Source organism: Malus sylvestris, chromosome 9 (genome assembly GCF_916048215.2).
Source record: "Malus sylvestris chromosome 9, drMalSylv7.2, whole genome shotgun sequence".
NCBI classification, from domain to species: Eukaryota; Viridiplantae; Streptophyta; class Magnoliopsida; order Rosales; family Rosaceae; genus Malus; species Malus sylvestris.
In genome coordinates, this window is record NC_062268.1 from 2,767,029 (window position 1) to 2,791,441 (window position 24,413).

The window sequence follows — 24,413 nt, forward strand, 5'->3', positions numbered from 1 at the left end:
TCAATCGATATGGCGACATAAAAGACATCAAGAAATATACTGGTGTCAGAATTTCGAGTACAATACGTTGTTTTGAAGATAATCACGAGCAAAACAAGACTTATGGATATACAATGAACCTGTCATGTTTAGGGGTGAAATTTTTGTCAAATTACCATACCAACTGAATTACCAACCGTACCGTACCAAAGTTGTGCCAAAAAAATTGTACCATTGGTAATGGTACCGTATTTGTACCGTACCATACATTTTCGGTACGGTAATGATATTCAAAACCATTACCAATGGTATACCATACCATACCGCTCCTATTAATATTATATCATTTATTTATTCATTTATATACGTAATTATGTATTATTATCATTATATATGCACTTCTATATTTTTTTCCTAGTCATTTATGCAAGACCATCCTCTCACCCTCTAACCTCTACTTTCTCAATAAAAAACCCTAAGCCTTCTCTATTGCTACTTCATATTTTCACTCATCTTGCCATGGACTTCATCTCTGTTGCTCCCATTCCGGCGACTCTCTTTCTTTGCAGTCCATCTCATCTTCTCCTTCATCAAATTGAGTTGTCTTTTTCCCTGGCTTCGTATATCAAGTTAATTTTTGTACAATTTTAAAGAACGTAGAGATGGAATTTAGGAATCTTTGTATTAATTTTTTTAGGGATGCTGAGTTCTTTCAACAATTCTTCCATTTATTTACTTATTTTTCTTAAATAAATCTCTATAAAATTCTCATTATTAATTAAAAAAGTTTTAAAAACCCAAAGAGAGTGCCCAAAACAAGTTTGGGCCTTGAATTGAGTTGGAAAAAAAAAACAAAAAACAATGTGGTAATTACTATTACCATACCATGTCAACCGAACTATTTGGCATGCCGAAATTCGGTATACTAAAAATTTGGCACGGTAATGGTAATAAATTTTGCCATACCAAAAGTTTGGTATGATAATAGGTACATGAGTATTGATACGATAATCGTACCCATACCATCCCTAGTCATGTTTGGGGTAAAAACGATAATTTTAGCCTCCAAAATGTTTAAAGTAAAAAAAGATGGTTTCAGCCTTCAAAACAATGTTTTAATGTTTGTAATAAAAATCAGACTTTTAGTTTTATGTTCGATTAATGTCTTTTACATTCCCTAAGAACAACTTCCCAAGAGGCAAATTAAGTTTATTTAAGCCTTATGAATTCTATTATAATGGAACATTCAAGAATTAATTAAAAAACTCTTTGAGATTTTTCTCTCTAAAATCTCGGGTTTACCTTTAGACATAAGAGCCGCAAGGAAATCGGTCAGAAGAAGTTTGTTTAGGAAGTTTCGAAGAACCATCGTAATTAATAAACAAGTCCGGGTACTTCCAACTGGAATTGCGTCATGAAAAATAAAAAGAACAATCGATTGGAAACCGTCGCGATCTGCCATAGAAGAACTTTTCACACCTGATTCTACACGCAGGAAGTGCGTCATGGGAAGAAAGCATGAGTCCAACCGGAGGACTACTTTAATTGCCGCCTCGATTGAAATCCTTAAAAATACAGAAAAAGAACTGTTAATAAACGGGATGGTACATTACATGTCACTATATAAATGGTAAGATATGTGTGTTAAAAAATTAATAACTTAAAAAATAAAATTTCTCACTACTTCTATAAAAACACATGGTGTGACACTCGTGTTCCGATCATAATGAAAAATTTCTCGAGAGAATCCTACTCCAGTCTGAACCTTGCACGACACACTGACATCAGTCGGGATAATGTTTTATACTCTCCATCAAAGTCATATTTAGTAAAGCTGGTGGCCTGTCACTGTCGTTCTTGCGCCCGCATAGTTTTGTTATGGAGATGTGAGCATATTTTCGTAGTAAGAATACTATGTTAAAAGTTTTAAGAAAGAAGTCGGGGAATTTATGAAGAAGGGTCGAAGGGGGAAATTGTGTTTCTGATTCCTATATATACTGTAATTGCAAGTAAGTTTCCGAAAACTTAACCTTAGTGTTAACCAGAGTAGCAAATCTTGATTACAAGAAGAAACTCCGACAAGAAATCTATGTAATTAATAGAAGAGTTATTGGCCAATGTTTCTCTCGAACTTGTAAGGAATTGTCAATTTTTCTTTAAAATTTAATTTAACCGACCATTCTCTCTTAACTTTAATAATTGAGTAATTTTCCCCTAGAATTTTAGTTTTAGTCGATTACCTTTCTGAACTTTTATATTAACTAATTTTCTCCCTAAATCCTAAAAATTCAAACAAAAAGTGTACGGAGTAAACTAGCAGAAGAAGAAAAAAAAAACATCTTGTCCACATTAGGGATAAAATTATCTTTTGCAATAATAAAACTAAAGTTCAGGGGAAAATTGGTTAATTATAAAAATTAAGAGGGTAATAACTTGGTTAATTTTAAAAGTTCAAAAGGTAATTGACCAAAATTAAAATTTAGAAGAGAAATTGGCTAATTATAAAAGTCTGGGCGTAACTGACTAAAGTTAAAGTTCAGAAAAATTTAACTCTGTGCAAGTGAGGAGAAGTCGACAAATAACTCTTAATAGAATAATTGTAAGCAGTAAATGTAGATAGATTTGCTGCCCTTGTTAACACTTTTTAAAAAAGAAAAAGAAATACATGAACCCTGGCGCTGCCTGTAAATATATAATGGAGGACTTGAAGCCAAGAGAGAAGCAAGAAAAGAGTGAAAAGGAGGTTAATTAGCACCCATAAACAGCAATTAGCGATATAATGTCTTCGTCTGCGTGGGCTATCTTAAGAGAATTCTGCTTTGCCTACGGTTTTCTAAGACACGTTGATATGCTCTTTCCAGTAGTACTCGGTTCCATTTACTATCCTTACATCCAAATCAAATTCAATGAATATTCTGGAGAACATAACCTCATGCGCAGTGAAGCCTTCTCCGCCATTGAGAACTACCTGAGGTCCAAAGCTTGCGAAGAAGCAAATCGGCTGCGTGGTTGCGTGACGAACAACCAGTCCCTTGTGCTTAGCATGGATGCAAATGAAAAGGTTGCTGACGAGTTTGAAGGAGCCAAAGTATGGTGGGCTTTCGGGAAAACCATTGTTATGCAACGGAGTTCGTTACACCATCCAGTTCCTTGTGAGAGGATGTACTACAAGCTCACTTTTCATAAGACGCAGAGGGATCTCATTATCGGGCGTTATATCGAACATGTCATGAAAGAGGGCAATGCAATTAAGTTGAGAAACCGGGAAAGGAAGCTTTATACCAACAGCGGGGTACGATGGAGCCATGTTGTGTTTGAGCACCCTGCGACATTTCAGACACTAGCCATGGATCCGGTGAAGAAGCAGGAGATTATGGACGATTTAATGACATTCAGCAAAGCGGAAGAGTTTTACAAAAGCATTGGGAGGGCGTGGAAGCGAGGGTACCTCCTTTATGGCCCCCCGGGAACTGGGAAGTCAACCATGATTGCCGCCATGGCGAATCATTTGGGCTACAATATTTACGATCTTGAGTTGACTTCAGTGAAGAACAACACCGAGCTGAGGAAGCTACTGCTTGAAACATCGAACAAGTCTCTTATTGTGATTGAAGACATTGATTGTTCACTTGATCTCACTGGGCAAAGGATTAAGAAGAATGATAAAGATAAAGAGGACAAAGATAAAGGTCATGGAAAGGAAAACGGAGGACAGGAAAAGGAAGCAAATATACTGAGCCAGGTTACTCTTTCAGGGCTTCTGAACTTCATTGACGGGCTCTGGTCAGCCTGTAAAGGAGAGAGGCTGATAGTATTCACCACCAACCATGTGGAGAAACTCGACGCTGCACTCACTCGAAAAGGACGGTTGGACAAGCACATAGAACTATCATACTGCACCTTTGAAGCATTCAAGGTGCTCTCTAGAAACTACCTTAAACTTGAATCCCACCATTTGTTCCCCACGATTTGCGAGTTGCTGGGGGAAACTAATGTGGTTCCAGCTGATGTCGCAGAGCATTTGATGCCCAAGACACTTTCTCAAAGCGCTGACATCTGCCTGCAGAACCTGGTCCAAGCTCTCAAAAGGGAGAAAAATAACGGAAAGTTAATAGCCAAGGAAGAAAGGAAATACGGAGCAATCAGCTGGAAGTGCATGACAAGCACACAAGATCATTTGATAGAAGATAAAAAGAGAGCCAAAAATTAGGATTTAAGAATCGGATCCTCTAATGCTATGTTTGTTTATGTAAGTGTGATGTTTGTGTACTATATTTTCCACCTTATATAATATCCTCATCATCTTTTCTATACAAGCAGTATGAGGATGTGAGGGAACCGAACTCAGAATCCCGAGTTCAATGAGCGAATGCTCGTAGCAGATGAGCTACAAAGTTTACAAACCCTTTTTCTTGTATATGTTCTACCTTTTGTTAGTGTGTAATGAGAATCATTTAATGGAGTTGTAAAACATTTTGTGTAGCCACATAAGCGTCTTCAAGTATATGGTTTGCAGCCACTTTTATTTTTTCTTTATCTTTTTCTCTTTTATCTACAATATAAGTACAAAAGAGTCAAAGGCGAGGCACAAAAAACTTGTGGGCAGCAAAGCAAAACAAGTTAATCTACAACAACTCTTGTTGCTGTGAAGAACAAGGTGAAAGTAAGTAATACTGTCTCTAATTATTGAGATTTTCTTACTGCAATACATTCCTGAATTAATTTCAGATCAAAGTATACAATGAAGCGTCATTTAATTAAGAAAAGTAATTGGAGAAATGGGTAATTCAGGGGGTTAATAGATTATTTGCTGGTGCCATATCTAGAAAGTTTATATTTTAGGCTTTTCAAGTTGTTTGGATGAATGTTACTTTTATTGGCATGTCAATTTTGATCCTGTAAGATATGAATTCGAAGAAAACGACGAGATCTACAAGACTTGTTGACGCCCAACGAGCCCAGCCGAAATTTAGGCTAATTATGTCGTATAATGTGTTTAATTTGGGTTTCAATATTTTAGAAATTTTTATTTGTTATTTGTTTAATTTATTTTTTTTATTTGGAGCTAGGGTTTGTTAAGACTACTTAAACAACTATTAGGGTTGTATTTTAGGATCTTTCATTCAATAAAATTCAGAAATTAAACTAGAGTTCTCTTTCAATATCTGGTATTCCAGAATTCTATCCAAAGGTGACCGTTCGTGATACCTAACCTATAACTTCCGCTGTGTCACACAATTTGATATGCGTGTAATTTATTTATTTATTTTGCATTTTTTAATTAGATATTTATGCACTTGTCGCAATATGTGATTTACAGGAAGGTGCTTTTAACTATAATTGAAACTGAAAGTGAAGCAGAAAGAATGCGTGTGATGGGTGTGGGCTTAAACTAGGCTCAGATATCGCCGGTGTGACGTGCGTGTGAACCCTATTTCAAGTTTTTATTTATTTATTTATTTTTTTTGAGAAACTTCGCCTGTACGAATAAATTTATTGAGAAACTTCGCCTGTACGAATAAACCTTACCCATCATAAAGCAAGAAAAACAAAATACAAGAAAAATGGGGGGGGGGGAGGGGCATACAAGAAAAGCTTATAATTTTATCAATTAACAACAAATTGTCTACAATTTCCATCAGATTTGGTCAATATAACTAGAAATGTGATTAGTTTCCTTGTTTTTCTTTAGCTTGCATATATATGTTGCTAACTGATTGTCAACAGCAAACGAACACTGATTAGTTTCCTTGTTTACGGTTAGTTGTGGACTGCTTGCCCGTCTTTGTAAAATACAGAGGCCATGCAAGAAAAGCGGAGTTTAAACGGCGACTCCAGCAGACATACTTTGAAGAAAACAGTCAGCCTGGGGGTGGGGTGGGGGTTTTTCAACCTTATTTCTTCCATTGTACAACCTGATGAATGTGACTGTTTATCTTAATAATGTAATAAGAACTTGGGTGGAAAGAGTTCATGACTACCGTCAACCCTAATACATCGTCAATCTCACACATGTTCTTGTATTGTAGGTTCAAAATACAAAACAAAGGGAAGACATACCAATTAACGAACATCCTAAGAAAGGATTAGAAGGTGCACAGATAGGCCTACTCGAAGTAAGTATATCAATAATTAGAGGCTAATCAATAATTACAGGTCATTTAAGGGAATAGATTCTCATTTTGTTTAAAAAATGGGGATTAGTTATGAGGCCCACACCACATCGAACTTTAATAATCTGAACCGTCGATTTTTTAAGTCTCGATTATTTGATGCATCATTACAAAAATTCATTTCAATCCGAAATCATTTGCTTATTTAATTGTCACTATGAAATTCCAATATTTCTTATATCATAGTATTCGTCAATTTTTTTGAACTCAATTATGCTTCAGATATTTCCTATTGGCTAATATTTTTACAAAAATGATCTATGGGGTGCAACTTGAAAAATAGACAGTTTGAATTGTTGAAGTTCGATGTGGTGTGAGCCGTACCACTAATCTCCAATTTTTTTTTCAAAAAATAGGAATCTCTTCCCTTAAAGATTATGTTTAACATAGTTACTAATTGATATTTCCGTACTCATCCAGTTATGGAACAAACATCCGTCCAATATATCGCATCAGTTATGTGTGGATATCATATTTGCCAACAAAATAAGCAGATGGTTTTCCTACCAAACATTTCAGTTCATGATTTATTTTGGGACCATACTAATTGGCATTTCCTTTGCCACTAAGTGCAATTCAAACTGAGAGGATACAACCATGTGATGTTGAACAGTTGAACTGTTGAACTAAAAGATTATGATGACATCATTGTTATATGAAGTCAGGGAACTAATAATAATTTCCATTTTATAAAAACAAAAAACAAAAAAACTCCATTTTTTTAAAGATAATATATCCATTGGCCCACCTTAAGCTAACCTACGGAGAAAGGTAAACGATTCCACGACTCTTCCCCGCAGACACACACACGCCAACTTCTTTGCATTGAAACAAATCCACCCGTCAATTTTTGGACCTTCACGTTTAATTGTATTCGCACAGAATAATCAACACCGACTCACCCCAAAAACCCCTTTTCCATTAAATATATTTTCATTATTCTCCACAAAATTATACAAATTTTAACATTTTCAGCACGATCACGCAGAAGAAACCCAAGAACAAGCAAAAAGTTTCAAACTTTGAACCCCAAATCATGGTTCCGGCAACCATTTTCGCTCACCTCAGATCCACGGTCGGCGGGTTAATGTTCGTATGGGCAATATTCTAGCAGTTCTTGGGGAGGTTAATATGACTTTATTTACCTGAAGTTGGGTATTGCATTTCAAGTTTTGTATCCATAACCCATATATAAAAGAAACTTTACTTACACATGGAAAGACACGGCGGTTATATCCCAAATCTATCACAAAGTTAAAGTGTGGTTGTCTTTAGGTACCGCCAATGTGGTCCTAGTTCTTTCCCACAATAACCAGCTTACATATATATATTTACCAAATTGTGTCAAGGTTTGAGCAAGGCAATTGTTGGGCATGTAGCCTCATGTTTAGGAAAAATCTATCTTGGAGTCGGTTGTACATCCATTGTTTGAGAGATATCCAATCCAAAAGGAATATATGTCTGTCTCGAACATGAATATACAATCGGGCATAACTAATCCCCTCTATTCACACAAATTTAACTAGCATGTGGTGGACACTCAGTTATTAGGGAAAAAGTGCAAATTTGCACCAGAACGTAATCTTAAAGAAGCACAAAGCTTCGACACAAATCACAAGCAACAACATAAGATTCCAGTAGGCCGCTTTTTCTACAGTATTATATTGAGGATACTACCAATGAATTTCGCACTGCATAATGATCCTGCTAGGAATTTTACCGGGTGTTCATGCTTTCCCGGCATTGGACAAACTGATTGAAAATGTATAAAGTTAGAAAGAAATATTCCCCACATGTCATGGTTCAGTATATATTATATAAAATATACGTACGTACTTGTTAATATATTCTCCAGTTAAAAGAAAGGGAGTTTTATCTGAGGAATGTTGTATCCAGACCAGAGTGCATGATTGCTCACAGACCGTATATGTTTAATATTGAGCTCAAAAATTAGCACTGGATGCCCATGACAAATGAAGCACCATCAGGGAGGGGTTGAGGTATCTATTATTTTTCTTTCAAGTTTGAAGAAATTTTGGGATCTGGCAATCATATCGCCTGTCTGTGCGGTCCCAAGACACAAAAAAAATCCACCAGTCCATCCTCATGATTTGTTATGCTAACCTTGGACCACTCTTTGGTCCTACTTCCCTCTCACATGTCCCTAATCCGGCTTCTCCTCACAAGACCCTCTTCAAAGTTCGAGTATCATATACAGGAATGGCCGGCTGATGACTAGATCCCAAGACTAATATATGGAAACACCAATAGAGCCAAAAATGATGTGATTAATCTTTGGCAGATACAGGTAATTAAGCAAGAAATGTGGCTTTCAATTTGGTTAATCAGATCGATGTCTATGTAAAATTTGCTTAATTAATTATAGTAGATTTGTTGAAGGCAGCATGTAAACTTGTGGCAGATTAATAGTTTCCTAACTTGAATCTTGTATTCGGAAACCAATCAGTTGATACATCAGTCTGAATCTCATATATCTTATAGAGAATGATTGCATATTCATGAACAAACATGTCAAACTGGAAACAAAGTGATAAGATGCAACTTAAATCCCCAGGTTTTGTAGTATGCTTGGAATCCTGGTGCTTGAATTTCATAGAGGTTGTCTTCGAAACACCACGCAAAGAGCGCACAATGTGTACACCCCGCAACCAGAAAATACTCGAACGAAATAGAATCACAAATCTGTGTATTCAACGTAAATTCGAACCCCATGCCATGATGTGACAATTTGATTAGGTTTAAACCTAGGCACATTTATCATCATTTGATCTATTCGACAGTCAAGATTCAATGCAAGTCAATCAAAATCCATAAAAATCTATTATATAATCTTCTCAAATCTTCATCATAAGTACCACAGTGGTGGAAAGTGTTGTTCTTACACCATGGCATGGGTTCAAATTTCGTCGGCTCACTAATCTAACATTTAATATAACAAAAAGAAAAAAAATCTTCTCAAATCTTCCAAAATCCATATGAAATTTCTATAAGTCAACATAATGAAAACCATCACTTAAAAAAGTCAATTAAAGTCCTCTTAAATCCTATTTAATTACACCCCTTATTTCCTAGCTATTTCTTAGACCAATTTACGGATCAAAATTGTCTCACTTTTCACGAGAACTTGAAATTTCATTGCTAAGAATCGTTTTACAAGTTAAATTCTGTGATTAGTTCTAATATATGACTAACATTATAAAAAAATCTAGTCCAAGCCAGAATGACTCAGTCATTCGAAGAGTCTAACATCATTTTCATTTTCTTTTGACTAGCGATGGAGATCTATTAGGAGATATGAAGGTCTCGACGAAATTGTGTGCTTGTAACTTTCATTATTTTCCATGGAAAAATGAACCCTGTAAATTACTGGTGAGTTTCTAATTTGTGTGGTAAGATCAATTTTCCAAATTTAAAACAATATATTTGATTTTGAATAATGATTAATTCATTAGCATATGCCAATTTATCTCACTTTATATATTATGTAATCACGGGCAAAGTCCTTGCAAATTAAAAGTAAACTTCATGGAAATGTAAAGGTAATTTCCTTACATTGTTGATAAACCTAACATTCTCTGAGTACATAGAGAAACATCGGCCTAGCTTGATGGCTATAAATATGGGGGCTATCTATGGTCGTAGAGCATTAATACATTGTATAGAGAAACAAGAAGAGATAAAAGAGGTTAAGGGATTCTTGTCGCAGGAGAGATGGTACGAGCTACGCTATGGCTAACAGCATGTTCCATCCTCCTGTGACATGAACCCCTTTATTTCTTTATGTAGATGCAATAATTTCTTCATTCTATTAAAGAAAACTGCAGCATTATCCAAATTCATTGAGAGAAAGGGAGAGAGGGAGAGAGGTACTCTAGAGAAGTGATGGAATTAAGAAAGGTTGGGGGATTTATGTTCGCAGGAGAGATGGCACTAATTGTACTGCAATTGCGTCAACAATTGTTGCCATCTCTCCTGTGACCAAAAATCTCTGCACAACTTCTACAACTTTTGATCTTTTTCTAAATGGCCATCTAACAAGAATCCAAAGAGAAAAAAAAAATGGTATATTGGTAAGTTGGCACGTACCAACTCCATCTTCAATATTTGCATCCATATATATATTGTAGTTGTTTATTCATAGTCATGATCTTATTAAATTTCATGATATTTTTCTTATCTTTGTTAGTTCTCCAAATACTTTTGTCTTGCTAATTAATGTGAATGCAACAAACTCTATTAACGTTTTTTTTTTTTTCGTCGAACAAACTCAATTAACTTGCTAACAAGCCATTTGCACTTTTCCCGTTACGTTTGATCTCTTTTGTGACCAATTTTTAGTTATAGTAATTATAAAACTACTTTATGTGCCATAAGGTTGCTACTTTAATTTTTCATCCTCGTTGTCCACGTTCCAATAAACTTGTCCTCCTTTCTTCGTTCTTTTTGTCATCACTCAAATTATCAACAAAAAAAGGTCATGTCGCAGTCCATGTGATTAAAAATGATGAAGCAAGTCGGAAGCTTGTCTCGTTTCTTTGAGGCAAATTTTATAATCTGGAAATTTTACGTGTGAAAGGAACGACTCCTCCAAATGCATGTGCTTGCAGGCAGAGGGGGCGTTGAGGGGTGCAAAAGATGCAGTCATAAATGACTCTAAATTTGAAGGGGTTCTTAAAATTTTTGTCATCTAGTATTTATATGTAATAATATTCTATATTTAAAATTGTTTTTGTTATGAGATAATGTTTTATATTCAAAAATTGATTTTGTTAGCACTTTAAAATCTCATCTTACATTCTTTATAAGCGTAATTATTTTCTTTTCTAAATATAAAAATTTAGAGTACAATAAAATATTTTGAGTGTCAATAATACCCATAAAAGACGGTATTTTTCAATATTATTATATAAAAATGTTACATATTCAAGTGAAACTTTAAAGTTAGAGTTTTTGAAGTCTGTTTTCTTGTTTGGTTGTTTAAGAGTGAAATACTTTTGATTATTTAGGGAACGTTATGTTTGTAGTTCTTTTACTTATTACTGATGACATTTTTAAACTTGCAATCAGTGAGTGCTAAACTTTGTTTTGATTTAAGTAATTGATTTTTAGTGTCAATACATTGTCCTACATTTTTTAAGATTATCTTAAAAAGAGGTGCTTTTATAAATTTCACACAGAGCCCCTTAAATCTTAGAGACGGCCTTGTTTGCAGGGAAGCTAACATATTCTAACCTAGCTATCAATATAGGGTCGATGTGCCTTCTGGAGCTGATCGATCTCTCCATCTAGAAGCTATCATTATCTGTGTAATTCTGCTACTAACTTACTTTCTCAATAAATATATAAAAATACATGGTAGAATGGACTGGGAAAGCCGAAGGATATGTAGGGATTGCTTTCCTACCTTTTTTTACTGGAATTGCACCGGACAACTTTCTACTCAACGAGTTGTTAATGTATATATGGACGCCCAATCAATTTCTCCAACCTGCTACTTTCCATTCACACAATTATTTTTATCTCCTACATCATTTGTTAATTTCTGCTATTTGATTTTCTTCGATTAAATCGAGCCGATTTCCAGAAATTGAGAAAAATGTGTAAAAAGTAAAAAGTAGTATAATGTAGATAGCACCTCCTTAAATATAAAAACGAGAGGGTATGAGGATTGAAGGCATGGTTTAAACTTCAAAGAGAAAATATGTATAGGAGTTGAGGACCCTTGTCAGGAGGAATGGCACGGACGCCTCGCTGCTGGCCTTTAAGCTAGTGACGATCAGATATCCTACAACTTCTGTAGACTGTAGTCTGTGTATATAAGGATATGTTAATTGGGTTCTTTTTGGTCTTCACATTTTGCGACTTCTTATTTTGGGTAAGGCCTTAATATTAAGGTCTGTAAACTCCATTGATTTACAGAACCACACTCCATAACTTATATAGATCAAGCAAATATTAACGTTACGACATTTTAGTTTTTTTTTTTCAACCTGATTTTTATCTTATGTTTGTAGATTAATTTTTTGATTAATATACTCTCAATTACTTAAGCTTGACTTTGTCAAGATATGATTGTTTTAGCTAGGTATCTACTGCAGAAGCCATATATACATTGTTAATTAAAACAGGCCTATCATGATTATCATAATCTGATGATTGATCTTACCGCACTAAAACGTGGATTAATAATAAAAGGTTCCTTCTATTTGGAGCTGTAAATATAATAAGTTGGTATGATTAGATGATGGAATTCTTGGTGATCTCATATATATTGCAGTACTAATTTATCATTCAGACTTGGTCAAGAGATTACTAATCAACTAATAATACTGGTTTTGCAGATCGATTTCATCTCACAACTGTTTTGCGTTTGACAAATTTCATGAATAATTCATCAACTCATATGTATGAGCTTAGGGCTAGGTCTTAAATCTAAAAATAAACATATAGTACTGCTGAGATCATAAATGACATAGTTTATATATATATATATATATATATATATATATATATATATATATTTTTTTTTTTTTTTTTTTTATGAAAAAATAAATTTATTCACCCAAGGACAACCCCTTCCTAAATATAAGTTTATATATTTGTTTCATTTTATAATATATATTTATATCCAAAGCTGTACTAAATATGTATTGTATATTATATTTTGTGTCCCTTATCCACGACCATGGGGCTTTAATCATTGTTTGTGAGAGAGAAATTTGGAGTTTATAATGTACGAATAATAGTTATTTATAGAACGAGTTGCACTTTGTTAAAATAAAAAAGGAAAATGAAGAAATACTATACTGGCTCTTTCATGCCTATATATAAAAAGCTGCATCATGAGGATTCCGGAGAAGAGATCTACCCAGTGGATCGAAAAACCGTACTAAAAGCGAGATCGAAATATCAAATCGTCGGGACTTCTGTCGTGGGTGAGATGGTGCCGATGCCACGTAATTCGGGGCAGCGAGCTTCATCTCTCCTCGACAGAAGCCTCTAATGCTTTGATTCTACAGAAAAGAAAACCCATCTTTAATTTTTTGCAAGCTTGGAGAAAGATCAGGTGAAGTAGTATTGTTTTACCCTTTTTTTCTGGATTTTGTTGTCTAATTTTATTGTACTCTAAGATTTTGTTATGAACAAAACCTATTTTCTTGGATCAATGGATCATGGTAAGTGCTTATATACATGCAAGGGATCGAAAGAATAGAAAGCATATACATATATATATGTATGTATGTATGTATGTATTTGTGAGTACCTAGCAAATGTTTTCCAAGATCCAAATGCACATTGGTTTTTCCTCTCCTTTTAGCTAAATCCGGCCACCTGTGACGTCCTCTTCTACAAAGGCAACGGAGAATCGCATGGCCTGGTCGGCGGGGGTTTCGCTCATTAGCTAGCTAGTGAAGGACTCAAGCACATGATTTCTTCTGAGAGGGGTTTGTATACTCCTTTGTCCAGATGAAGGCTAAAGGATGGAGAGCTAATTGAAGATCTTGTGTTCAGAGGGTTCGCCGCAAGTATAGTCATTTTACATGTGATTGCAGTGTTAATTAGGACTTAAAAATCATTGTAAGCCTGCAAATGGTGTTTCTCTATTATATTTTGCTAAATATTCAAGCCAGCTTATATAGTTTGGAGATAGCAGCAAACCCTATGTTCTCTTATTTTAATTATTATTTGAATTCAATTTTTCTGGCCCAGAATATTATTGAACATGTATATATGTAGATAGATGTATGTATATGTTGTTAAAGAAATATCTTTTCTTTCCAGTGTTGTGCTCCATAAATATATATATATATATATATATATATATATATATATGGAATTGTTATTGGTACTTCAAAATTCTCATTCTACATTCTAAATTTTCTATATTTAAAAAGAAAAATATGAAGACTGTAGAATAAGATTTTTGGAGTGCCAATAACACTTTCCTATATATGTAGACAGATGTTTGTATATGTCGTTAAAGAATTATCTTTTCTTTCCAGTGTTGTGCTCCATAAATAAACAAATATATATATATATAGGGAATTGTTATGGGAAATTTTATTTAAACTCATGTAACCTATTTCTACATTCAACTTACTCTTTACATCCATTTGATTTTTAACTAGGGTAAAAGACTGTTTACTACCCTCAAGTTTCGTGGTTTTTAACATTTAGTACATCAATTTTTTTCCATCCCAAAGTCATCCCAAAAGTGTTAATTTTGGGACAGTCTCATACATCCGTTAAGTTTTCTGTTAGAACTTCTGTTAACTGATGACGTGACACACACATAGACAATTACTGGGCGCCACGTGTCAATTTGGGCCCACTTCAATATTAAAAAAATTAAAAATACAAAAAAAAAAAGAAAAAAAAAAACAAACATTTGTCTCTTCCCTCATATCCCTCGCACCTCTCCCTCTCTTCTCTCTTATGCAACCCGCACCCCTTCCCTCCATTCTCTCTTCTGCACCTGCACCACCCTCCCTTCTCTCCTCTACAACCCGTACCCATCATCTCCGCACACCCAACCCAACAAAATCCCACCCAAAGAAATTCTATTTCAACAAGAATTTGGTATTTTCAAGTATGGATCTTCTCTTTGTGAACCCAGAAGAAAAACCCAGAAAAAGCCTATCTCGCGACCCTTATTCCACGAAAAGAGAAGAAGTTAAATTAGAATCGTTCTTCAATCCGTCTTACCCACCTCTCCCTCGCTACTCAATCTCTCTACATCTATCACAATTCTCAAATAATGAAACAAGAAGTTTAATTAAAGCAAATTAAGAAACAAGTGACTTCCATCTTCAGGAAAAGCTGAAAAGTGTGGACTGAGGTTTCAATAATCTTGACAAGATCTGGGGCATAAACCATTAAATCAAATTCTTCATCCTCTGGGCCATTTCGAATTGGACCAGAAAATGCAAACTTGAAGCGGGTGGAGGAGACCCAAATCTTCCCAATTTTCCAGAAAACTATATAGTTTAAAAGAAAAAAAATATTCAGATCAACTAATATTGGGTTTCTTTTATGAACCCAGAAAAATTGGGGTCTATTTCGAGATGAAAAAATAACGGAAATAGAAAAGGAAAATCAAAAGGAAAAAGGAAGAAGAAGGGAAGAAGAAGAGACGAGAGGGCAGAGAAGAGGCGGTGGTCCAGGATCTGGACGTAGAGGACGAGACAGCTTGTAGCAGCAGCCCAAGACAGACTACGTCATCGACCGGATCTGGTAGGACGATTTGGTGGGTTCGTGCAGAAGAGAGAAGAAAGGGAGAAGAAATGAGGGAATGAGGGACGGACAGACAAGCTGAGTCATCAACCGGATCTGGTATGACGGTTTGAATTCCGATTTCGAAAAATCCGGCTGGTTGCACTCGTCCCACCATGCTTTCGACCTGTCCTTGACACACAGTCGCCGATAGTGACCCGATTCGACTCCCAGCTTACCTATTTCAACTCCATCAGCTACCGCCGACATCGCCTCACATGCGTCGCTTCTTGATTTTCTCCGCTTCATCGTTTCAGATTCTTCCACCTCCGAGTAGCACTCCTGCAAATCAGAGTAGTAATCGAAAATGGCCTCGTTCCTTTCCTTATGCGTCTCTTCTATTAACGATGCGTCGTCATTCGATGCCATGTTGTGGTCAAGCTCATCCTGCTTCACCTGCTCTTTGAGCAACGACAAGGAGGCGAAGTCTTCAGCTGCTGAAGGAAGGTGTAGATGGTGATTTGCAAACGACATCCATAACAAGGAAATTGAGGAAGCAGGGATAAAGGGTGTCGGGTGGGGAAGATAATGGGGTTCTGGGGATGGAGGGATGTCGGGTGGGGGTGAGGAAGATGAAGGGGTTATGGGTTTTATTTTGTTTTGTTTTTTTTTTTTTTTTAATTTTTTGAATTTTTAATTTCCACATGGATCCCTTAATGACATGTGGCGCCCAGTCATTGTCCACATAGGTGCCACGTCATCAGTTAACAGCAAACTTAACAGTTTGACTAACGGATGTATGAGACTGACCCAAAATTAACACTTGAGGTATAACTCTGGGACGAAAAAAACTTGATGTACTAAATGTTGAAAACCACGAAACATGAGGGTAGTAAATAGTTTTTTACCCTTTTAACTAAACTATTAATATCTCTTTAAACCAAAACTTATTATACCCTGATAAACCCAATTCAATATGTAGATTTTTCTTTAGACCCATTTAATTTTAACTCTATCTTTACGCTGTCTAGAAATGGACACTAAAAATTGAGATGTGAATTCAGCCATGGTTGACTACAAGACTAACACTTCTATAAATGTTGACAAAAATCATGTATCACCATCTCTCCCTTTGCATTATCAATTAACGGGTGCATTGTTCTGGTTTTGTTTTTCTCTTCAAATCCCCCCCATTTTAATTTTTAATTCGATAAAAGCCCATATATGAAAGGAGATTGGAAGTTTGAATAAATTGATGAGTTTAAAATTTATTCATGATGATTTTTGGTTAATTAATAAATTAGGTAGGGTTTGAGGTGATTAGGTTGTGTCTTATCGAAGTTGTTTTTTTTTTTTTGATTGGGGGGGGGGTTTCACATAGTTGCAGGTAGCTACAGAAAAAAAAGAAAATCGGCGCAAAATATGGAAAGAACGAGAGAGAAGGTGGTGGTAGTGGTGGCGGTGGTAGAGACAGATTGCTGCACGTGAATCAGGAATAAGCATTGAATTGGAGCAGGAGCTACGTAGGGACTCCTCCTTCGATCAATCGATTTCAACATGGTTTCTAATATTAATTGAAACACTTTCTTTCTTGTTTTTTGTTGAGCGACTGCCGCAATTTGCTGTTGCAGAAAGATAAACAAACTATGCAGGATTGATTGAAAAAAAAATTAAAACCAAAATACTCATCTTCTAAACTCTAAAAAATTGAAATCAAACGAACAAAAAATTCATAAATTGGGTCATACCTTTTTTGGAGGATTCAAAACTTCAAAATCATCATCCATCAATAAAAAAACTTATTTTTCTCTATGAGAGCTATTAGGGTTTTAGCCGGAATGAATATAGGATAAACAAAGAGTGATCGTATGGTTTAATTATGGTGTTTGGGTTTATTGATAAATTTGAGTTTTATTATTAATTTCATTTTGTATTTAATAGTAATTATGCAATAGGGTAAAATAGATAATTAACATTTAAAATTTAAGTTGGGTGTAGAAAGAGATTACATGGTTTTAAATAAAATTTCCCAATTGTTATTGACACTCCAAAATTCTTATTATACATTCCAAATTTTCTATATTTAGAAAGAAAAATACACTTATGAGGAGTATAGAATGAGATTTTTTGAAGTACCAACAACACTTTTATATATATATACACACACACTTTTGTGGTCCGAATGGTTTTATATATAGGGACTATATACACACTTTTGTGGTCCCAGTGATTTCATGATATATACTTTTAGGGGTTTCTTTTTCTATGGTTGGGAGCTTCTACCCGTATCTTGGACCGTGGTGGTGGTAGTGGTGGTGGTGGTGGTGGTGGTGGTGTCAATTCATACATTTGTAATCGGTGGTGGTGGTGGTGATGTCAATTCATACATTTGTAATGTGGTGTTGATGATGGTGGTGATGATAGTGGTGGTTCATACATTTGTAATATGTGGTGGTGATGATGGTGGTGATGATAGTGGTGGTGTCAATTCATACATTTGTAGTCAGTTTAGTTTATGTTTATTGTTTTTTTATAAGCATTTAGCCGATCATAATTGCAGTAGAAAGTATTTTCTCTTTATCGTTACAGTTGCACGGTAGAAATTTTTCTTTAGATAGGTCGTAAAGAGGTAATTCAACTATTTTACGATGCCGAAAGCTAGATTGAACGGTGTACGGCTGAAAAAAATGGCAGAAAGTTTGATTGAATTAGATGGAGGAGCGTCAAATCAACTGACTAATGAGAGTTTTTTTTCAGGAAAGGATCTATTTCCACCTAATTCATCTAATCATCTAATCTGAACTCTTGAAATTTAATCCAACGGTTAAAATTATTATAACTTTTAAAAGGTATTCTGTTTATAGCTATTTGATCAAATTTCAAAAGTTCGGATTGATTTATTGGGTGAATTTGATGGAAGAGATCTGGAGAGAATCCATTTCATTTTTTTAATATATAACATTAGTACCAACAGGATATTTTCCGATTTTTTTTTGAAGATTTAGAAATTTGTAATCGTGTCCGTTTATTGTATATCGTGTGATTAGTTTTCGTCAAATACTATTTGTGTTTAATTTTAGATAAAAAAATTTACAAATATTTTTAACTACACGATATACGATGAACGAACACGATTTACAAATTTTTGAAATTCTCACCAAGAGGATTCGGACACCCAAAATATATCATAATATATCTTTCACTTATTATATCAGGAGTGATATAGATATAAACTCATATATTCTCAATTACACAATTCAAAATATAATTACAAAGATGTATATCACTGATTATACATAAAAAAAACTCTCCCAAACAAGAACAATAAAACATAGTAATCCTAGGGAGAGTAAATTTTTAGATAAAAGTTTGTAGCTTAAATGACATGAAAGTTGATAATTGAATTATGACTTAAGCATTGATAAACGTAATTATTTTTATTTATGATACATCATTTAATTTGTAAATTTTATCTAAAAATTAGTTTCCCAAACATTACTCATAAAACATACGCCATTGACGTGAATTATGTGGAAGATAATTATTGAAAGTGGGGCCACTATTTGCTTCAATGCATGCTTCTAAATTGCCTTGCATTCGTAGATAAACACAAAAGGTGTTTGGGACCAATAATTTTACATGAAAGAAAATGATTGAAAAAAAAAAAAGCTAGCTAGCATGCACAACACAGGTGTATGGAAAGCCACACCCGTTTGGATTATTTAGAGTTATGCAATGAATTTGGCTAGGAAAAGTATCACTCCATAGTCCTCTACAGGACATATGGTCCAATGTTTTAGTGTACGGGTGTTAGATTTTTATCTATGTGGTCCCGAAGCATGTTCAGCCGCAGGAGAAAGCAAATTCCCCTTATTCAGCGGATTTGTCACCAGTTCAAATCTGGTTCCTGGCACATGAGTAATTTGTATGAGTGTATATTCTAAAAATTAAATAGTTTTGAAATTTCTTCTCCTTTAATACTAATAATTTTTTATTTAAAAAAAATCCATATTCCTCTACCGGTGTTAGTATAGGAGAATTCAATTAGGATTCTCATGGGCTAGGTTTTGTAAATTCTTGTGGACTTAAGATTACTTGTATCCCAAGACAGTTAACTTGTATATATTTGTAATATTGTGACATCAACCGCATGAGTCCATCACTTTATGTTTTGCTAGTTGCAGCAAACCCTAATGTTGATGTCAAGTCCCCTTCAACCTTAACACCATGCACTAGTGTTCTTTATTACTTTCCATCAATAAGAGTGAACCAAATCTTAACAAGAAAAGAGAAATACAAGCTTTTTTAGGAGTTAATAATTTTATTTTCCTTTTAGAGTTAATAATTTCACAAAGGCACTAGGGTTAGCCCGTTATGAGGGTGGGTGGGGTGTAAAGTGATGGGTATGAGTAGCCTGAATTCAGAATCCGAAAGTCTGCAATGTAACAGAAAATAAAATCTCTCACGGGCAGCAATGGAGTTTGAAACCTTTTAGTGGACGGTAGGGCTGGTCAATGAGTAGCTATTTAGCTAAATGAATGCCCATTTTTAAGTGTTAAATATGTGTTAATTGTGGTGATGAGCACCACCATCAACATTGATTTTATTCACATTTTAATGTAAAACTCATTTAATTGCAATATAATACATCACTTGGAGGGATCACATAACACTACTTTAAGAGTTATTCTACAAAATTATAAAAGTTTGGGTAAAAAGAAAAAGAAAGAGAGATTTTCCTCCGGTGGGAGGAGATTCTTGAGTGTAATCAAATGTATATCTACCATATGAAATGAGACGAGAAATATTGAGACGGGGGTATGTGTTAGAATCTCTCCACGGCGGGGGAACGTCATGGATGGCCTGTGCTTAGGAGGCTCCAAAGCCGACGGGGTCATGGGCTTCAATTCATAGGCATGACCAAATGAATTATCATCCAACAAACAAAATGTTGGCAACGAAAAAAAAAAGAAAATTTTGAAATAGGTCAATTTTTAGTGACTTTTGACTTTTGAAATAGATCCAATTTTTAATTACTTTTGATCCATATCAAAAGACCCAAAAAAAACCCCTAAACGTAACAAGACGAGCAAAACACGGCTTTTTTTTTTTTTTTTTTTTTTTTTTTGGAAAGAAACAGCTTTAGGTCCACAGGTTTGCACAGGATCAGAGACAAGTTTTCTTTAGATTTCCTCTTTCAAATGTACATCTTTCCAGCAGTTCTTACACTCCCGTCATCATTTCAAGACACATTTTACTGCAGCATACGACATGCCCGGACCATGAGAAATACAGTATCCAAAAATTTTAGAACGAAAAAAAGGTAAATGGGAAATGGTGGGCTAACCTATAAATCAATGATACATACCATGCCACTATAGCAGGAAGCACTACAGCTCATCGGAAGTATGTGCATACATTCAGCCATCTCGTCTTCCAACCATATTGAATACCATTTCCCTGATCATGCTGTATTCCATTGTCAATTGTAAACTAACTGAACTGGCGCGGGGAAGCACTTCAACCAGCTTAAACAAGCAGTTTTGAGTTCTTGTCATTTGCACTGTTTTGGTCGGAATTTCTCATTGGACAATAGAGAGCTGATCAAAACCTCGAGCCTTTTTGCTCCAGGGGTAGGCCTGAGGATTGTGGTACTGCCAATATCAGAGCATGGATCGGACCCATTGTCCCTTTTTCCTATGCACCAACCACCAGGAACAAGCATGCCAGGACCCTTAAACAATAACGCAGAATCAATTTTGTCAAGCACTGGATCATCTTGGCGAAACTTTCTTGCAAAGGGAGCATTGCTGTCGACCATCCTTTGCATATCTGCAAGGTTAAGGTGGTGAGGATGTTGCTTGGGAGGGTTGTCCCACGTTATAAAATGTAGGTCACTATTCACAGTTGTGTTGCGGAACTCTTGAGCATTACAGATGACAGTGTGAAAGTATCCCTCCGGGGACGATATAAAGTTTGCATAGTACATGAGAACAGTTCGAGGTAGGTTGTCCCAGCCCCATATGCAGTAATCAACGAAAGGCTTTGAAAGTGCCATCCACGCAGAACCTATGAGAGAAAGCAAACGTTTGGTTAAATTAAACTTATGGCAACAGGAAATGGTTCTCAATGTAGAGCTTATGGATATTTTTCAAGGGATTCTGTAAGGGCAGGTAGCAGTTGGAGAGGAGCAACAGGTGGAGAATTGATGGGAAGTTAGCAAATCTCACTAAAAAAAACCACATTTTTTAACGTCCAAACCTACAAAAGCCAAGGTCAGGCTAAAAGGAACTATAAGAGTGGTGTGTAAAGAAATTAGCTAGCACCCTAGAGGACCTCTGGACTATATATTTTTAATGTGCAGAGTACATGAAATCCCAGCGTTGTATAAGAGACAATTTAACAATCACGCAACATGGAATCAGATTACATAGCTTAATGCTTTGATGTTGTTATTAATCGTGGTAATTCATCCCACATGGTGAGAAATAAAAAAAAGCATACTAAGTTACTTTTATGCCTAATAGAGAATATCGGCTATAAAAACTAGGGTCCAAATGCACATGCAACTATTATGAGTTCACGGTTTCAGAACAGCAGAACAAGAGGATATAATCCACACACACATATAAGTTGTTTGGTTCAACTGCAAAAGACAGCAGTTCGACACACTTAGGAATGCATTTGTGAAAGTTGTTAAATAAAGGTCATTCCTTAACTGCAACTGTTATTGAGTCATCAATATGATGTTCTGTTTTGTTCCTATTTTTCACTTCAGGGTAAATGAAATTGAACAGACGTCTTCTCATGATACGAAAGATGTTTTAGGAGTTGCTTCTTCAAAGAAAACAACCAGAGAGGGCTGAGACATATAGCCTCATCCACTCGGAGTTGAACTCTAATGTTTCCAAGCAATCCCATGTTGTCAGCATTGTAGTTTTGCACAAACACCAAAGCTGAACAAAGGTTGCTAATTATTGATTCTAATGCACTCAACACAAAAAAATATGTTTCAATTGCAAATTCTAATAGCTACGGGACATCCTTTGTTCATCTCATGTTTTCTTGTGACAATTGAATATTTTTTTAAAAAAAAGCAAAGGCTGTCATTAATTTGGCAAAACCCCATTTGTCTTACTGCTTAGCCATATTTCAATACCAATTTTCAAATCCATAGACTACTAAACAAGTTTATTTGCTGAAAATCAAAGCAGAAAAAGGACAGCCATTTCCGTTCCTAACAATATATGTATAAATTTACGTACTTCATATATGTTTGGATTTCTACTTTCTAGGTCCCATTTGGTCCTCCTATATGATTTGTCATCTAAAATTTGTACCTGTAAAAAGTTTGAAAGCTGTTGGCACACTCCTTCGCTGTGTAACCCAAAAAACATCAGCTTTCTTGGTCATATACAAACCCGGATCCACAATTATCGGTTTCGCTCTTTGATACCTATAAACAGGCAGCATTTCCAAATCAATCACACAACTTTACTCACTCAGAAAAAGAAATGAAAATAAAAACAGAAACTTTATAAATATAGACAACAAAATAAAGAACAATGGGGGAAGTTATGCATACTCTTTCCATCCAATGTTGCTCGTATGATCGATGAAATTAAGATCCCGCGGCAAGTATGAGAACGTGTGCAGCAGATCTAATCAACCAAAATAATCAAAATCCAATGATTAATTATTCAAATTTAACACACAAAAAAGTCCAAAAATCCCAAATTTTAAACGAAAGCAGTCCAAAAGGCCCAAATTTTAGACTCACCATCCTGAGTAACAAGTGGGTAATCAGAAGCGCTGAGATTGATGAACCAATCCCAATCGCCGCCCTCCCTCAGCAAAATGGCGGCCGCGTGGAGGGTGTTGGCCACCATAGTCGGGCCCCTGTAAGTGACGAGATTGGCCTTGCTGATCATCTTCACATTCCCAAACCTGATAAAAACGGGGTGGGTAGAAACGTAATTCTGCAGATCAGTCCGCTCCTTGGGCGGCGACTCGAGGTCCAGGTGGACGACGTAGCGGTTGTGCGGGTGGTAGAGGGCCTGGAGGGTCCGCTTCAGCATGTTGCCATCGCCGATGGAGCCGGAGATGAAGTAGGCGAAGCGCGGCGGCGGCGGGAGGGAGGAGACGGGAATCGGGTGGAGCTTGGATTCTATGAAGACGGAGCTGGAGATGGAGAAGGAGCGGTAGAAGGGGAGCAGCGGTGTGCCGCCGGACCACGTCAGGGTGGTGAGGAAGAGGAGGAAGAGGGAGACAATGGAGCCAATCGCCAAGGGGAAGATCCATTTGAGCTCAATTGTCTGGTGGTGCCTCAGATGGGAGTAGTAGCTCTTGAGCTTCTTCATTTTTCAAAATTCACAAACTTCCGGACCAGAATCCAAAAAAAAAACAAAAAAATCCCACCGACCCAGATTCCAAAACGGGCTAATCCTGCTGGGTTTTCGAGATGAAGGATGAAAGGTGGGTGCTTGTTAGCATGTGTTTTCTGTTTGGTTGGAAGGAAAGTGAGGGAAAAGGACAGAAAATGAAAGAGAAAATGATCTTTTTGCTGGTGGGATTTGATTAAAGAAGTGATTAGTTCGTTTAATCAGTGATTAGTGACTAAAGACTTGTTCTTTAATTTGTCCACTGAGCTGGGTTAATGGAGGGGATTATATGAAGGACGGTGAACAGTACAGAAGAAAGGTCTCCGGCGGATAAGGACGGACTAATTTGTCCAACCGCCGTGACAGGAGGGGCTAAATTCTAAAGGATTGCGACGGGGAGGGACGAGTAGGGTGGACTAGAAGTTACAAAATTACAAATTTCAGGATCCATATATATATATATACACATTTTCTTGGTGGATTTGAAAATGATTTAAATTAGGAAAGAAATCTGAGCCCCACGAGATTTATGCTTGTTGGTTAAACGTTATTTGTTTTCAGGTGTTTTTTAAGTCGGAAAATAGTCAAAAAAACGTTGTGCCGTTTTCTAACTTTGAGTTGAACAAAAAACATGGGATTCATTGGG

General features: G+C 35.9%; 2 protein-coding genes and 1 long non-coding RNA gene across 3 annotated transcripts; 2 read left to right on the plus strand and 1 right to left on the minus strand.

The window, feature by feature from the left end:
* Positions 1-2,558: 2,558 nt before the first annotated feature.
* On the plus strand, positions 2,559-4,470 carry LOC126583644 (AAA-ATPase At3g28580-like). The gene has a single exon (XM_050248110.1). The coding sequence runs from the start codon at positions 2,759-2,761 to the stop codon at positions 4,187-4,189; it is 1,431 nt and encodes a 476-aa protein (XP_050104067.1). The 5' UTR covers positions 2,559-2,758; the 3' UTR covers positions 4,190-4,470.
* Positions 4,471-12,888: 8,418 nt separating this feature from the next.
* Positions 12,889-13,954, plus strand: LOC126583645 (uncharacterized). The gene is made up of 2 exons (XR_007609792.1): positions 12,889-13,239; positions 13,492-13,954. It is a non-coding gene; the product is annotated as an uncharacterized LOC126583645 (long non-coding RNA).
* Positions 13,955-20,555: 6,601 nt separating this feature from the next.
* On the minus strand, positions 20,556-24,203 carry LOC126583646 (beta-glucuronosyltransferase GlcAT14B-like). Its single transcript, XM_050248111.1, has 4 exons — positions 23,167-24,203; positions 22,972-23,047; positions 22,727-22,842; positions 20,556-21,455 (listed from the first exon to the last, which is right to left on the minus strand). The coding sequence occupies exons 1-4, from the start codon at positions 23,744-23,746 to the stop codon at positions 20,941-20,943; spliced, it is 1,287 nt and encodes a 428-aa protein (XP_050104068.1). The 5' UTR covers positions 23,747-24,203; the 3' UTR covers positions 20,556-20,940.
* Between the last annotated feature and the right edge of the window lie 210 nt (positions 24,204-24,413).

Bases quoted from the DNA above. Each gene is read 5' to 3' on its own strand.
- LOC126583644 (XM_050248110.1), top strand. From the start codon at position 2,759: ATGTCTTCGTCTGCGTGGGCTATCTTAAGAGAATTCTGCTTTGCCTAC.
- LOC126583646 (XM_050248111.1), bottom strand. From the start codon at position 23,746: ATGAAGAAGCTCAAGAGCTACTACTCCCATCTGAGGCACCACCAGACA. The intron at 23,048-23,166 runs GTGAGTCTAAAA...TTGGTTGATTAG, and splicing joins CCCACTTGTTACTCAGGATG to ATCTGCTGCACACGTTCTCA. The intron at 22,843-22,971 runs GTATGCATAACT...GCCTGTTTATAG, and splicing joins AGCAACATTGGATGGAAAGA to GTATCAAAGAGCGAAACCGA.